Here is a 16,120-nt window from a genome sequence, read left to right as displayed (position 1 = left end):
CTAAAATGAAATTTTTTCCCACAGTGCTACGCCCACTGCCTAGAATAGAGCCCGACATGGATAGGCACTCGATAAATAGTTATTAAGTGAATGTACAAATGAATATGTTTGCTTCTAGAACAAAACAGTTCGCGTTTACAATTCAAAATGATGGCAGTTTAACATATGGCCAAGTAGGCACCCTACAAAACAATTGCTCTTTCCTTTGAAAGAGGAAAAAACTTACATCCCCCCAATCCCCAGTAATACTCACTAACCTGGCTCAAACTTTCCATCTGACAGTGATGCCACTGAAACCAAGACGGGCAAAGACTGGGCCTGGCCAAACAGCTGGCACACGTCAGCCCTGAGACACATACCTCCATACCTTTCTGCCTGGCTCCCTCCTCCCAGACCGGGTCTCTTCTAACGCCCTCAGCCTGATCCCAGGGAAAGCCCCCCGCCTCTGGGCCCAGGCGGCAGGGAGAAACGGGCCCGCATCCGCTAGGCCCAGAACGTCACCGCCGAGGGAACACTCACGGGGCACTTGGCCCCATCACCTGGCCGGAAAGGTGCTTATTAGCACCTGTGCACGGTCCTCCTTGCCCAAGGCCGTGTAGTGCCAGATTCAGGAGACACCTGGGGCCAATTTAGTCCCAGCTGAGGGCTCTGCGCCCCAGGATGCAGCTTCCAGGCTGGTTCCACAAGAGACCCCGTCAGGTGAACGAGCTTGGGTGACCCAGGCCCTGAACCCAGGCATCAGGGTAAAACCAGCTCTGTGGGGTTCCATGGATTTGTGCCCTGGGACCACAGCACTCCTACACTCTGGATTTCCACGTGGTGAGGGCAGAAACACTCAAGGGTACATGGGTGTGGGGTCCTGGTACATGTGGTGGACATGTGGTGTTCGTGGGACTGAATCCTCGCCCCTTAAGAGAAAACCAACCAAAACTCCCAGGCCCTCTGACCTGAAACATACACAAGAGAACAGCATGGGGAGAACGGAAGGTGATGTTAAGCTGAAACGATACAAAAGCACAAGAGCACAGATGAAACCTCCATTTCATAGTCCCGTTGCTCTGGGTTTATCTTGAGCGAGGTGACAGGGTACGCCACCACGTCAGGCAAACTAACATGCTCTCTGCCCATTCCTATGCACTGGACTCTCCAATCACCATTGCTTTCCTCCAGCGCTGACATTAGCCCCTCAGGACACAACACAGACCTATCAATTAACAATGAATATCCAAGTAGAGACAACCCCCAGCAAAAACAGAGGACAGTCCTAACATTCGATGAAATAATCGTTATAAGGGCATCTGTACTGACCAAATAATTCAGATGACTATTAAACTCTACCTAGAGAATGCTCACAGAGATACAGCTTATGATCCTGGTAATACAGTGAATTTTAAGGAGCCAGTACATTATCAAATGGGCGGTGGGCTCTCCAAAGCTCAGCAAATATCCCCAAACTTCTAACAGCTGTGCAACGTGGAAAGCAGACCCAGCCTTCCACGCAATCCGTGATCACACAGCAATCTGTGATCACACACAGCAAACGCAAACCAGGAGACAGGGCACACAATGAAAGGGCGAGCAACAGAGGACAAAGGACTGTGTGCTGGCTTCATGTGTCCCACTCTGGGAAAGAGCCCCAAGACCAACTGAAGAGACGCACGTTCAGAAAGACACGCGAGAGAGCGGAGACTTCCTGCTGCCAAAAGGACAGGCTTTGCTGGCAAGAAATCAAAGTCGGAGATAAAAGTAAGAGGTAGACTGCGGAAACGGAGATGCTGCTGATGTCAGGAACGAGGTTCCTCCGTGGTCACGGAGCCGACCACCACCTGCCTCCGGCCCCCTGTTGGCTGGAGACCCGACACCTGTCCTGGGCGCTGTCCTGAAAACACAGGGGGCGGGTGCACCCGGCACCTGCAGCGGGAGTGGGCGGGGTCTAAGTGGTGGGTTGCCCAGTCTTCCTTACTCCATCCGGTTCTCGACCACCTCCCACTTGTAATAGGGACCGGGAGCCTCCGAGCCCTGGGCACCCCCTGCGGACAGCAGGCACCGGCTCCCTCCACCTTCCGCCAGGCCGTAGCTGCCTGAGTAACAAGGCTTCGGCTTTGCCAGCTGCTCCTCCGCCGCCGGAAGCCTGCCCCGCCCGCCCAGCCAGCCCACCTTTCCGTGGCACCCTGCACGGATGTGGCCCGGGAGCACTGGATCTCCTCCTCCAGGCGCCGCCGCTCCTCCTCCAGCCGGGCCACGTCCTCCGCCGGCCTCCTCTGCTGGATGATGAGCTGCAGCTCCTGAAGCAGGGCCTCCTTCTCCTTGATGAGCTGAAGCCGGTCCCTGTCGGCCTCGGCCATGCCCGGCCAGGACTCGCTCTCAAACTGGGCCAGCTGCCTCTGGATACTTGAGACTCTGCGAGACAGGGACACAGAAAAATCCATGAGCTTCATGAAAAAACATCGTCTTCACACATCCTCAGCACCATCACACGGATTCTAGAAACTCAGTCCGATAAATATGGGAATGATTGCACTGAGTAAAACCTCACACGACAAAAATAAAGGATCTGGAAATGAGGTGTAACAAAAATGATGTGTAAGTCCTTTGCAACATATGCCCCAGCCTATGAGATTCAGGATGACAGTAACCATATCATGTTTGTTTCAAAGAACTGACCAAAAGGCTGGCAGACCCCAACTCGCCCACGTGCACGGTGCTGTTTCCTCTGTGTACTTGTTCTGGGGCGGGATGGAGTCGGCTCATTTCTCTCTGTGCCCCTCCCTCTGCAGTAGCTAAACACCATGCTGTACACATGAGAGATGCTTCTGGCCTCCTGCCTTCTCTGCCGTGCCTAGCTGCTGAGCCCGCCTTAAGAAAATCCCAGGAGAGAAATGCGCCCATCACAGGATTCTGTATCGTGCCAGAGGCCTTGACCGCGCATGAAATTCAAAACGCCTGGCAGAGGGCAGATACTCAACAAAAGCTAAATGCATGAAACGGAGAATGAACACGCCAGCAAGGATATGAGAGGATGGGACTCAGCCCTGGTGAGAGTGGATGTGGTGTGGGGTAATCTGGGTGGATACAAACCGGTCAGCTGCACTGTGTCAACACGACCATCCTCAAGGTGTAAAACTATGGCTCTCGTCACTCCCCGTGTGCCTAAATGTCCGCGTGCCCGCTCGGCAGAGAGACTGGCGTCCTGAGGTGGTGCTGAATGCAGAGTAAGTGAAAGAGATGTCACTTGTATTTTCAGAGCATCCTTTCATACCAGGAGTAGAATGTTTTAAGCCCTTTAAGTTTACATATGGCTAAGGATGAGGGCTATTTCCGGGCAGAAACAAGGAACTCCAGACCTGACCAGAACCCAGCGCTGTGGAGGACAGAGATTGGCACACGGGCCCAAAACCAAAATCCAAAGACTTCTCTGAGGTGACAGAGAGCTGTGAGGACAGCTAAGTGGCAGGTGCACATAGCCCTCTAGTCTCTAAGGCAGCGGTTCTCAAAGTGGGGTCCCTAACTGGCAGCCTCAGCATCACCTAGGAGCTTGTTACAAATGCAAACCTCAGGCCCCACCCCAGACCTGCTGAATGCCACACTCTGTGGATTGGGGTTGGGCAACCTGGGTTTTGACAAGCCCTCTAGGAGTTTTTGATGCTTGTTTGACACCCTCTGCGTTCAGGCAGCCCAGCCTGGTCTGGAGGATGCTAATTGGCCTTGGAGCTCTTAGAGACTTGCATTAGGCACAGATGGGATTATCCTCACTAAAACAGGAATGGCAAGAGTGCTTCTGAGACTGCACTGTCCCGTGCCCAGGGCACATGTCACTGGTCAAAGCTGGCATCCTTCCTGCTGGGTCCAGACTTCAGAATCCTCCTCAACACTGTGCCTCCTGCAGATAATGCCAGTCAGCTGGCATTGGTCCACGTGTTAAGGGCTGTCAGCCAGCCCTGCACCAATCCACGCTCTTCCTGAACTAGACATAAGCACGGGACTAGTCAGCCTGGCTGTAGGACTGGGCAAGACTCCTTCTTCAAGTACCAAACCGATCGGATAACCCACAGGCATGAAGAGGAAAGAATATACAAGTTATAGTTTAAATGCACACATTTTACTCAAGCCCAGTTCCCCAAGAAGGTAAAGAAAATAGCTGAATGTCAGTAGCTTTATTAGGCAAGTTCTTTTCTAACTTAAAACTAGTTTTCTGAAAATGTGTTGGAAAATGGTGCCAAATCACGTCACTGAAAAAACTAATGACAGGTGCAGCTGCACAGGGTTAGGAATTCAACTGGGCTTAGGCATCCACCTCTGTCTAATTAGTGTAATTAAAATTTATGGCAGGCATATAACTGAAGCCCAAGGAAACACTCCAAGCAGACTCATAAATTAGCGCCAAGTCAGACATCAGACCCAATGAAATTTCTGGAACATTCTACGGTAGATCAAGCCAAGTCAAATGTAAGGAATAAATATAAAAGAGATGTACAGTGAGCAAATGCACTGGGTCCTCATAATTTTTCATTTCAATGTATCTGATCCGCAGGAAAGCCTATCTGAGCACAAGTAAAGTTAGCAGCATTACCTGGTAATATATACTAATAATTCTCGTACTACAGGCAGACATATTTTTCAAAGCACTCCTTTTGAGTTTTCTGAAGTTTACATGTAAGGAGATCAAGATTCCATTTGAGTTGGCCAGCTCCAGGTTAGCTGCCATTTCACAGGGATTCAAGTTGCTGAGGGTGGCTGGAGATCCAGTTCTAGATAATCCTATTCTTTCCAGTAATCTCAAGTAATATCAGAAAAAAGAATAAGGAAAAAACTGAATTATGAGAGGGAGGAGAAGCAAAGGGCAAATTTCAAAAGGTCTGCCTACTGTGCGCATAAAAGAAATAGTACAGTGGCCAGAATTAAACAGTGTACTGTAACTTTCCAGAGCTCACAAGAAAAGTATGTAAGGACACATGGTGAGGGATGACTTCTATAGCAGAGACAACCTGGACGAAGCTGACTTCATGTAACCCATCTGGAAAAGTTGTTTGGGCTGTACTGAGTACTAGGCAAGCACACTGCTTAAGAACAGTGCTCTTTTAATAATCAAATTTTACAACAACGTGAATGACTGCATACTCATCTCAGAGGTACCTAAGAATCTAGAAGCATACTGGCATATATTGGAAAGTGCAGTTTCTTTCTCTAGATCCACACTCCGGAGGCAGACATTTGGGTCATGCTCTCAGCCAGGTTGAGAGAAGCACGTGTCTGTCTGTCTGTCTGGCTGTCTGTACTGGGAGCCAAAAGCTCTAAAAGGATTCCTTCAGCGGTTCCTAGTACAGTTGCCAAGGAACAGATGGGATGGCTTTACCTTTGAAACAATAAGCCCTGTCTACCGTGCTGCTGGCTGGGAAACGAGCCACCTGCAAGGCAGACCCTTCGTGTGTTAGGGTTACTGGAGGGAACAGACCTTCCGCCTCAGACCACATACGGATGTACAGTTACGATGTCCCTTCCTTCTACACCCACGCCCAACAGCTGATGCGTAGTACAGGTTGGAACCCCACTCCTGCAAGCGCCATCAGTCCAATTCTGGGTAATACAGGAAAAACCATTTCCAGAAAGGCTGTCTTCTGAAATACCTTTTCAGGAAAATTAAATACATGGAAACAAAGCAAGGTCACGATTACACTTTGTAAAAAAAAAATAATCTTTTCCAAGTTCTTTTTTTTTTTTTGGCCGTGCTGCGCGGCTTGCGGGATCTTAGTTCCCTGACCACGGACCGAGCCCAGGGCCACGGCAGTGAGAGCGGCAAGTCCTAACCACTGGATGCTTAAAAGATGGACCGCCAGGGAACTCCCCAAGTTCATTTATAAAGAGAACCGAGATCAATTACCCAGCCATTAAAAGGAATGAAATTGGGTCATTTGTAGAGATGTGGATGGACCTAGAGTCTGTCATACAGAGTGAAGTAAGCCAAAAAGAGAAAAAGAAATATTGTATATTAACACATATATGTGGAATCTAGAAAAATGGTACAGATGAAACTATCTGTAGGGCAGAAATAGAGACGCAGACGTAGAGAACAGACGTGCACACAGTGGGAGAAGGGGAGGGTAGCACAAATTGGGAGATTAGGTTTGGCATAAATACACTACCATGTGTAAAATATAGCTAGTGGGAACCTGCTGTATAGCGCAGGGAGCTCAGCTCGGTGCTCTGTGACGACCTAGATGGGTGGGATTGGTGGGAGTGGGAGGGAGGTCCAAGAGGGAGGGGATATGGGTATCCATATAGCTGATTCACTTCACTGTACAGCAGAAACTAACACAACATTGTAAAGCAATTTTACTCCAATTAAAAGAAAAAACAAGTAAATAAATTTTAAAAAATAATAAAGAGAACCGAGATCAATTTAAAACTGGCAAGGGTTTTTTTTTTTCCCTGCGAGTCAGCTGTATTCTTTACTGATTCTTATTTTTGATAGGTAATCCCTTTTATGGCCTATATATATATATATATATATATCCTCTCACAAATGTCTTTAAAGGCTTTAAAACACATGTCCCTGTGCTCAGGATAGTGAAGAAATGAAAGCAAGTCCTCAATCAAGCATTTTGGTCTCATATTTATTGTGTGATTTCTAAATTCCATCCCCCTGAAAAGGCCTAATGTAGACAGAAGCCAAATGTGAATCATTTTTCCCTTACTATTTTTGCCCAAACACCTTTTCTGTTACAACCCAGGCACCATTAAACCACGAATGGAAACCTGCATTTATGCCGCAGAAACTGCTTGGACCCTTACAGTTCACATGGAAATCTTAAATATGACTTCTTTTTCGAAGAAGAAAATGCACTTTTAATATTACACAGTTTTGAGGCATATTTTACATATCCAGAGTAACCCCCAGGTATTTGAATTTATACCTAAATTCTGTGACCTACAATGTAAATTCGCATGTTCCTAAAATACTGCTGCTTTCTGGAATAGAAATGGAACTCCAGGCAAGCCATGGCCCTGACTGGTCGTGATGGGACGTGGTGGGTCCCAATGCCATGTTCCAGGACATGGTCCCAGCTTGGAGCCTCGTGCCTTCAGATGTCAATTACAGCTACGGATTTGATACCTTTATGTTTCCTCTCCTTAGTTTTCTTTTTTGCAAATATCCATTCAAATGAAAAGCAAAAGTTCAACAAAGTCTCAGCTGAGATCTGAGTCAGATGGATGGTGAAATCACTTCAGCTCACCGAACTAAATATCGATAAACCAGTGTCCATGCGGCTCAACTCTTTATCCTACACCGGAGATTCACGGAGTCTGAATCTAGAAGTGTGGCATAAGAAGGGCCTACGAATACCCCAACATCCCTCCCTGCCCTCACATCTTGTCCCCTCTGAACGAACAGATCTTCAGAGAGTGAGTTCTTTAAGTGAAAAGCAGATCGTCTCCAGGCTTCTTTCTCTTAGCCTGAATGGAGAAGGTGCGTTCCTTTGTTTCTCACAGCCGTGCCCCACTCCCAAACCCAAACACACAGTCATTAGAGAAATGAAGGGAAAGTCCAACGAACTGATCAAATTCAGCTGGAACCCTAATACTACACCAGCGACAACTGAGGAACAGCAGGGCCCGTCCTGGCAACAAACACTGAGACACGGAGAAACCGGACGGGCCGAATGTTTTGTTCCTATCAGAACCGCGAGTGTTTCTATGGAAACAGCTAGTTTGTGCACTGTACAGTTCCACTTTCTGGAACAAGTGCTCTTAGGTTAAAAATAAGGAGCCAGGCTTCCCTGGTGGCGCAGTGGTTGAGAGTCCGCCTACCGATGCAGGGGACACGGGTTCGTGCCCCGGTCCGTGAAGATCCCACATGCCGCGGAGCGGCTGGGCCCGTGAGCCATGGCCGCTGAGCCTGCGCGTCCGGAGCCTGTGCTCCGCAACGGGAGAGGCCACGACAGTGAGAGCCCCGCGTACCGTAAAATAAATAAATAAATAAAATAAAAATAAGGAGCCATCTGAGTCATCAGGATTGCTTCAAGAAGACTAGCTCCTCCAAACTGGCTTTGAAAAATTCTCAAATTTTTAACCAATTATGTGAAAATATTCCTATCATAAGGTCTGCCTTGGGAATCCAAAGCCATGTTCCTAAAGGGAAAGGAATAAGCAGTTGTTTGGGTACATTTCACATGACCTAGAGTTGAAAACACAAAACTAGTCACCATGATAGTGGCGGTCTGGTCTAGAGAATTCTCTAGAAATCACACCACTGCTTGGAATTATAAGTTCCACTTCCATAAACTTCCTTTAAATCTGAATGTACGTGAAACCCTCATTGTCCAGAACATTTACTGCATTTTGACGATTTCCCAACTCTGAGAAACAATCTCGAATCTAGATATACAAGGAAATACATAAGTGCATCAACTTCTCTCCACTTAGAAGTGGCAAAGCCCAGGAGCTTTTGCAGAGGGTAGGAAAGCTAAACTTCGCAGGATGGAATGATTTCAGAAATGGGAGCTGGGAGATTGACATCTAAGGGTGGGGCAGCAGAAGGAAAAGACAGAACACTGAACGTGGCGCTAAAATAATGAAAGCCTTGGAGTGGAAGAGAAGGGAAGGATGCGTTTTTCTGCGCTAACACTGCCATTAGAAGTGATGCCTTCTCTTCCACGCACTGGTGGGTGAACGGGGGGGCGTGATGCTTTCCTGTATGTGGGACACCCTTCTCCAATGATGCTTGTCATGGAGGTGGCCACGTGGAGAGTCCCTGGACAGAAGCTCAAAGCCACTGTGCTCTGACTGTGGTCCTCATTACTCAGATTTTGGAACATTAACGTTGGTTCTAGATTTAGTTCTCGGCAAAGACCTGCTTGCTGTTGCTCCCTTCCCAAGTCTACGCTGTTCTAATCATGTGTCTCATTTAGAGGCAATCTGAAAAAACACACAGAAAAGGCAACTGGAATAAAATCCCTGACCTGGTGCTGGGTGGCTATGTTCCTGACACCTGATGACCATGACCCTCCCTAACTGTCATATGTATACCAGGAGCGGGGATCGTAGGGTTGTCCTGACCACACTACAAGGGGTATTGAGTCTAGCGTCTTGCAAGATGTGGCTGGCACTTGTAGGACCACAGCTGAGTAGGTTACAAGTCAGGAACTCACTCACCTTCCAGTCAAGCCTTAACTGTAAGCAATTTCAGTGACTGGAGGCCAAATACGATTACCCCACGGGGACTGGAGCCAGGCACTGCCACCACATCAGGGGACCAGATCCAGAGTGCCAAACAAAGGGTGCTGTAATCAACGACTTGGCAACAACAAGAACGCTTCAAGGATGTTTTTTTTTGTTGTTGTTGTTTGGGTTTTTTTGCAGTACACGGGCCTCTCACTGTTGTGGCCTCTCCCGTTGTGGAGCACAGGCTCCGGACACGCAGGCTCAGCGGCCATGGCTCACGGGCCCAGCCACTCTGCGGCACGTGGGATCCTCCCGGACCGGGGCACGAACCCGTGTCCCCTGCATCGGCAGGCGGACTCTCAACCACTGCGCCACCAGGGAAGCCCCTTCAAGGATGTTTTTAAGCAGGAGAAGGTACAATGAAAGCACCGAACTGATTATCAAAAATTGAGATCCATCTTCTAAGTGGTCGACCATAAAGTGAGCCCCAGAGAACTCTCTCAGGGGCCGTTCTTCCCTGACCCCTAAGAAATTTGCCATTATACAACTTTCCGCCCTGCTCCCTGCTCCCCCTGGACTGAGAAAGCCCTTCCTCAACGTATGGGCAGCCGGAATTCCAGCATCCCTCAGGGCCCAGCTCCAATGCCATTTTCTCCAACACCTAAGAACAGGACGCATCACAGGGGGTTCCAAGACCACAAGCCCTTTCCGATGACCGTGAAGGCCCAGGAAGCATAAGCCGAGCTTGGAATGATGATGTATGAGGTGACTGTGCCCTGCCTCCGCCAGATCCCTAAAGACATGCATGTCTAGATGCCCTTTCTCCTCTTAAGTCAAGGGGAAATATCCCACGGCTCACACCAGGACGAGGGCCTTGGGGAAGGGAGCCAGGAACACAGCAGTTGGCCCGGAGCTGACTGGGCCCCAGGACTCTGTCCACTCGCCCACTCGCAGGGGTGAAGGCCAAAGAGCAAGCGTGACCAAAGCAGACCCCTGTTTACTCATTCAATAAATATTCACCAGGTACTCAGCTGCTGGAATTATAGCAATGACCTAAACAGACAAAAACCCCTGCCCCTCATGGGCTTCCCATTCTCGCAGGGAAAGACAGACGATAAAAAAGCAAACACGTAAGTACAGAACAGGCTGGGTGATTACATTTGCTGGGAGAATCGGGGTGATGGGGGTGGGGATGGGAGTGCAACTTTATTCAGGATCATCAGAGAAGTGTCTCTGACACAGTGACCAGAAGGAGAGCAGAGGCCACGTGACCATTTGAGGCCAAGCATTCCATTGCAGGCAGAGGAAACAGCGAGGGAGGGCAGAGGGCACTGTATTAGTTTCCTTTTGTTTCTGTAACAAATTACCACAAACTTGGTGGCTTAAAACAACACACACGTGATTACCTTACAGTTCCAGATGTCAGAAGTCAAAAATGGGCAAGCAGGGCTGTGATCTTCTGGAGGCTTCGGGAAGAAGCCATTTCGCAGCTGTTTCCAAGGGCTGCCCACATTCCTTGGCTCGAGGCCCTGCCACCCTCACATCTCCTTCTCTGCTTCTCCCTCTTATAGGCACCCTTGTGATTACACTGAGCCTCTCTAGATAATCCAGGGTCATCTCCCCATCTCAAGATCTCTAGCTTGAGGCCATGTGCAAAGTTCCTTCTGCCATGGAAGGCACAGAGTCACAGGTTTGGGGATTAGGCCATCTGGGGCAGCATTATTCTGCCAACTCCAAGCACTAAATCAGGAACGCGCCTGGACGGTGTGAGGCCTGGCATGCAGGGGGGCCAACGTGGCTGGACGAGGCTAACACCCTGAGTCCGTGGAAGACCTGCTCCTGAGCCCTTGATGTTCACACACAGTAGGGATTTCGGAGCAAGATAAGAAGCTCAAGAGTAAGGTTTCTCGAAGGCAAAAAGAAACTCTGGGCCACCCACATCTTTGCTGTGGGGACCGTCCGGCGCATTGTGGGTTGTTTAGCAGCGTCCTTGGGCTCCCGCCCGGGATGCCAGCAGTACCCTCTCTCCAGTCAGGAGAACCAAAAACATCCCCCCGGGGGTGGGGGGGGGGCGCAAAACCCACCCCCACCCCTTAGTGGATGATGGGATCTAACATGTTTTGAAAGGAGCACTTGTCTGAAAAAAAATTCAGACCTGGCGTTTAACTAACCAAAAGTCACACAGAATTATGCTGAACTGTACCGTGAGTGCAAAAGTGCACCATTCTCACCAGGGAAAAAGCACGTGACAAGTGACAGAACATCTATGCCCATCACTCCAGAAAAATTTACAAAGAATGGTGGTATTTAACGATGAGGAGGAGATACAGAAATCAGGGCTCTCAACTGCCATCGGTGGCAGTGTAAAGTGTGTAAGTTACTTTGGAAGACGATTCACTGGTATCTATCCGAACTTTGAATGGACATGTCTTTAGACCCATACGTTCCCTTGCTATGTATCTGTCGAAGGAAACAGCCATCTCTGCAAGGCTGGGGACTATAAATAGATGTGCACCATTTGTGAAAAGGAAAAACTGGAATCATCTAGATGTCCATCCGCAGAGGATGGCTATAACCATTGTAAAAGCTATGCATCATATACTGTATTTAACTATATTGAGCTTAATTTATTTCAATGTTTAGGTAAAAACTGGAAGGTTTCATAGCAAATCATTAATGGTGAGAGGTAGGATTAGAGAGGAGGATAAGATGGGAGGTCTCCAGTGATTGCATCTTTGACAAAAACAATGTATTCATGTATTATTTATGTGTACATAGATGTACAAGCATATATGTGCATGTTTCTGAACCCTGTGTGTCTAACATATATGTACTGTGCGTGCTCACACACACACACACACACACACACCCCAGATACCGCCTGGGGTATCCCCACCCCCAGGCAGAACCACTGGCACCCTCACATATTTCTGTTAGCTGTGGGGGAGTTTATCTCCCAAACAGGTTAAAGACTATATATATATATATATATTTTTTTTTTTTTTTTGGTCGAGCTGCACGGCATGTGGGATGTTAGTTCCCTGACTAGGGATTGAACCCGGGCCCCCTGCATTGGAAGCACGGAGTCTTAACCACTGGACCGCCAGGGAAGTCCCAAAGACCATATGTCTTTATGACATCACATAAACCACAGAATTTCTTTGCAATACCTGGAACAGGGCAGGTGCTGGGCAGAAGTATAATCTCCCAGCCTTGCAGCAGCTTCTGTGCCCACTGCTGCGGGACGTGTGTGAAGCTGCGGGGGTCACCCATACAGATTTGCCCGGCTAAGACGTCACAATCCTCCAGCACAGGGCAGGGGCCCTCGGCCTCAGCACCAGTGGCGTCTGGACGACTCTCTTTTGGGGGCCGTCCTGTGCGCTGCAGTATGCTGAACAGCATCCCTGGTCTCTACCCACTAGATGCCAGGAGCACCCACCCCAGAGCCGTGACAACTAACAACGTCTCCAGACGTGGCCAGAAGTCCACCGGGGGCCGGGTGTGAGGTCGGGCCGTCGCACCCCTCCCCCATTCCCCGCCCCACAATTGGGAACCATTGCGCTAGTGGGAAAAGAACAAGGCAGTGCTTCTGTCAGCCAACCCAGGACCCCAGGACGTCTTTACAACGCATCTCTGATTTCTAAATGCGGCCTACGCAGCCCAGAAAGGCGTTTCCGAGAAGCCCCTACTATCCCACAAAGGTTGAAGCGCTGGGGACAGGACCCTCCTCTGCAGCTGCATCGCATTTCCTAACAAGGTTCTGGTGACCTTGAAATACTCCTTCCATTTAGAAGATACTGATGAAGTGCAGTGTCCTCCCCTGCATAATTTTCTTAAATAACGGACTTTCAGCCCAAATGTATTATTTCGATATTTAAAAAGTTACTCACTCTGTACCGACATCATCTCTGGAAAACAAAGAAATCACTTGCTGTGGTTGGTAAATGTCACAGCAGAACAGTAACGATTATGTCAAGTGTGGCAACCGTCAATTTTCTGTAGTTTAATACAACACAGCAAATTCCGATACCCACACAGCGCAGCAGAAACATGCAGAAGGAGCCGAGGAATATTGAGGAGAGATAACAGCGGCTGACAAACGCCAGCCAGCGAGCTCCTGAGAAGGGATGCGTGAGGCTGGGGAAGCAGGCGCCGAGGGAAGCGGTCTGCGTGGAAGTGCAGTGCCCGCCTTAAGCGCATCAAGGACATCGTGAAGAGCAAGAGCCGGGAGGACCGGGCAGAGGTGCTTTGGGCAGAGGCCGCAGCAGCTCAAGCCGGCCCTCCAGCAGGCAGTCAGATGATCTGCTTCTGTTGCTATTTTTACATTTGCTAAAAAGGTAACAAAGCGGATTTCCAGACATCCCTGAATGATACACCACACTGAGCGGCCCGCCTATTTCGCTTCCAGAACCACGCCCTCCCCCTGCCCGCCCCCTGCGTGGCATTCGCTCCTCCTCCCCGCGCCCCCAGACAGCAGTTCATATGTGACTAAAGAAAGGTTTTCGTGAAGCGTTCCATATTTTTTAAGAAGAATAAAAAAAAACAAAACTTTTTGAAAAAGATAGGCTTCACAGCTTTCCGAAGCACATATTTTGAAATAATTTGGTTTTAAGACTCTTTCCAGAAGGCACAAAAGAGAGAAAGTCCCTAAAAAAAGAACATGGAAGCTAGGGCAGGGTCAGAATACTGAACACGGTGCACATGGGGAGAAAGGTGACAGGCTAAAGACACTGTGCCTGCGAGGCCGGCAGCCCACCTGGCAGTGCTGCCCATGAACCCTGGCTGAGACCGGGAGGGAGGGAGGGAGGGAGGGAGGGAGGGAGGGAGGGAAAGACACATTTTGAAAATGCACACACGAGGTCAAGTCCTGATTTTCAGAAGGCGGGTGATGGACAACACAGGTCAACAGAAGCGACTGAGCTTCAATTCTCTCCATCAAAATGATGTAGATTAGGTACCGCCATCACCCGTTGACCTAATCCTTTCTAAACTGTCTTTTAACCCAAGATATGTGGCTTTTTCTGTTAACCTATGGAATAAGCAGCCACATATTCAAAAACCAGGTTTGCTTAAGCTGGTCTGAGGGACTGATGCTCAGTCGGAAGGCAGGGAGGGGGTTCTGAACTACCTGAGAGGATAAGGAGAGCCGGAAAAGTCTCTGTTTTTATTAAATCCCGTCTTCATAACTGTTTGCAATATTGAGTTTCACATTTTAATGCACATGAAATTTTGTCACATGTATTCAGAAGCTACGCATAAATGAAGAACCTTAATTCTGTACTCTATCAGACACTGCTTTCTGATAAGAAGCGGATAAATCACACGCTGCAACTCCACGAAACCGCTTTCCACAGGAGAAAGGAAGTAAGCAGGAGGCAAGGTTTGAGAAAGGAGCTTCTTACCTCTTTCTGGCTTCCTCATACTGCCAGTTAAGCCTGACTCGGTCCACGAGCCTTGTTTTATCATCAAAGACGAACTTTGTGGAACAGAAGAAAGAAAAAAAATGGGGGAGACACATTAAAAACATATTTTCAAAATAGAAAATTCACTTAAACTTCCAGCAACAATGAAGAATATTTTAATTCGCCTTCCAATTTCCACTTTTCAAAGGTCTGGAAGGAAACACACCGCATAACAGCCACCACCTCTGGTCAGTGGAGGCTGGGAGTGGGGCTGGGAACACTTTTGCTGTCCCAACACTGGTGGATTTTTTTTTTTTTAAACCAGTGGAAGTATATTCATCTATTGTGTGATTCCAAGCAACAACAACAAATTAAGTTTTAAAAGAAATAGAGAATTCCTCAAAGTTGATAGAAAAGCAAAAAAAATCATCCCGCCTAGTGTAGTATATGCTCTCACTCCTCAATCAACACAAAACAATGGTGTTCTCCTAAAAAGTCAGAAGATCCGAAGAAGACGGACGAGCTGTGTGAGGTGTTGGCTACGGGACTCCTTCGACGGCTATGCAGCCCGTTAAAGAATCAAAGGTGAAAGGACGGAAGGAAGGCACGGAAAAGCCTGGGACTGGCCGCCTCGCCTCAGGAGTCAAGAGTTGAAATGAGGAGCTCTGATGCGATCACTAGTTGCACCTAAATATTTTCATACCAATTACAATGAAGCCAACAGATTCCCAAACAAAACAAATAAGACCTGTATGAGAGGTAACTGCAGCTCACCTTGGTTACTTCTTCCTTCATTCCTGGAAATATATGACTCTAGTTTCAATAAATCGGCTCCATCTGTAGATCTGACCTTACTCGGCCATACCTTACGGCCACTCCTAAGTCTTTATTTTTTTAAATGACCTCGTGTCAACAAATATTTGGAAATATTCTACTTGTATGACTGGCAATGAATTCACTGATACGAGTTTTGAGACAGGTCAATGGGGAATTTCCTTATATCTTTATCGCCTTGAATGGCAAGAAGAAATGCCTTATACGAGACTATAAGCGCTCGCCAATGAGATGTGTCACGATTTTACACATTTCAGCAGCCTCACCCAAGGCCTCTCTCCACAGTGTCCTCAATGTAAATGCATTTAGGCTGCAGCACCGCATCTGCAGAAACTCTCTACACTGGATCTGAGCTACCTGTCACCTTGTCACCTTGTTCATTAGAGACCCCTAAAGCCGACTCACCATCAAGACAAATAAATGTCATTTCTTAAACATCTTCTCAATGCTATTTATGAACCTCTAAGCTCTGATTTTGTACTCTTCTGTGAGAATGAAATGGACATTTTAATTAAAAAAAAAAGCCTACAGCCAAACGGATCCAACAGGTTCCTGCTTCATGGATCCTACATAGCCCTACAACATGTACCCCAACTGCTAAATTCCAACATTAGGCTTGTACTGCTTACAAATCTGTGCTTGCAAAGCCGTGGGCTCCAAAAGCATGTTTGATTACATCAATGCCCATCCCACAAAACTAACTCAAAGTGATAACTACATGAGGT

General features: G+C 48.1%; 1 protein-coding gene across 1 annotated transcript in view; it reads right to left on the bottom strand.

Annotated features, from left to right (window-relative positions):
* WWC3 (WWC family member 3) overlaps window positions 1–16,120 on the bottom strand; it is a 120,409-nt gene that overhangs the window by 26,894 nt on the left and 77,395 nt on the right. The window contains exons 8-9 of the mRNA XM_065900894.1: window positions 14,562–14,635; window positions 2,158–2,400 (exon numbers count right to left, since the gene is read on the bottom strand). Of these exons, the coding sequence (XP_065756966.1) occupies window positions 2,158–2,400; window positions 14,562–14,635 (317 nt within the window). The remainder of the gene's footprint in view (window positions 1–2,157; window positions 2,401–14,561; window positions 14,636–16,120) is intronic.

The sequence above is a fragment of the Phocoena phocoena genome, chromosome X (genome assembly GCF_963924675.1).
Source record: "Phocoena phocoena chromosome X, mPhoPho1.1, whole genome shotgun sequence".
In the NCBI taxonomy this organism is placed as follows: domain Eukaryota; kingdom Metazoa; phylum Chordata; class Mammalia; order Artiodactyla; family Phocoenidae; genus Phocoena; species Phocoena phocoena.
This window is presented reverse-complemented; position numbering and strand designations above follow the sequence as displayed.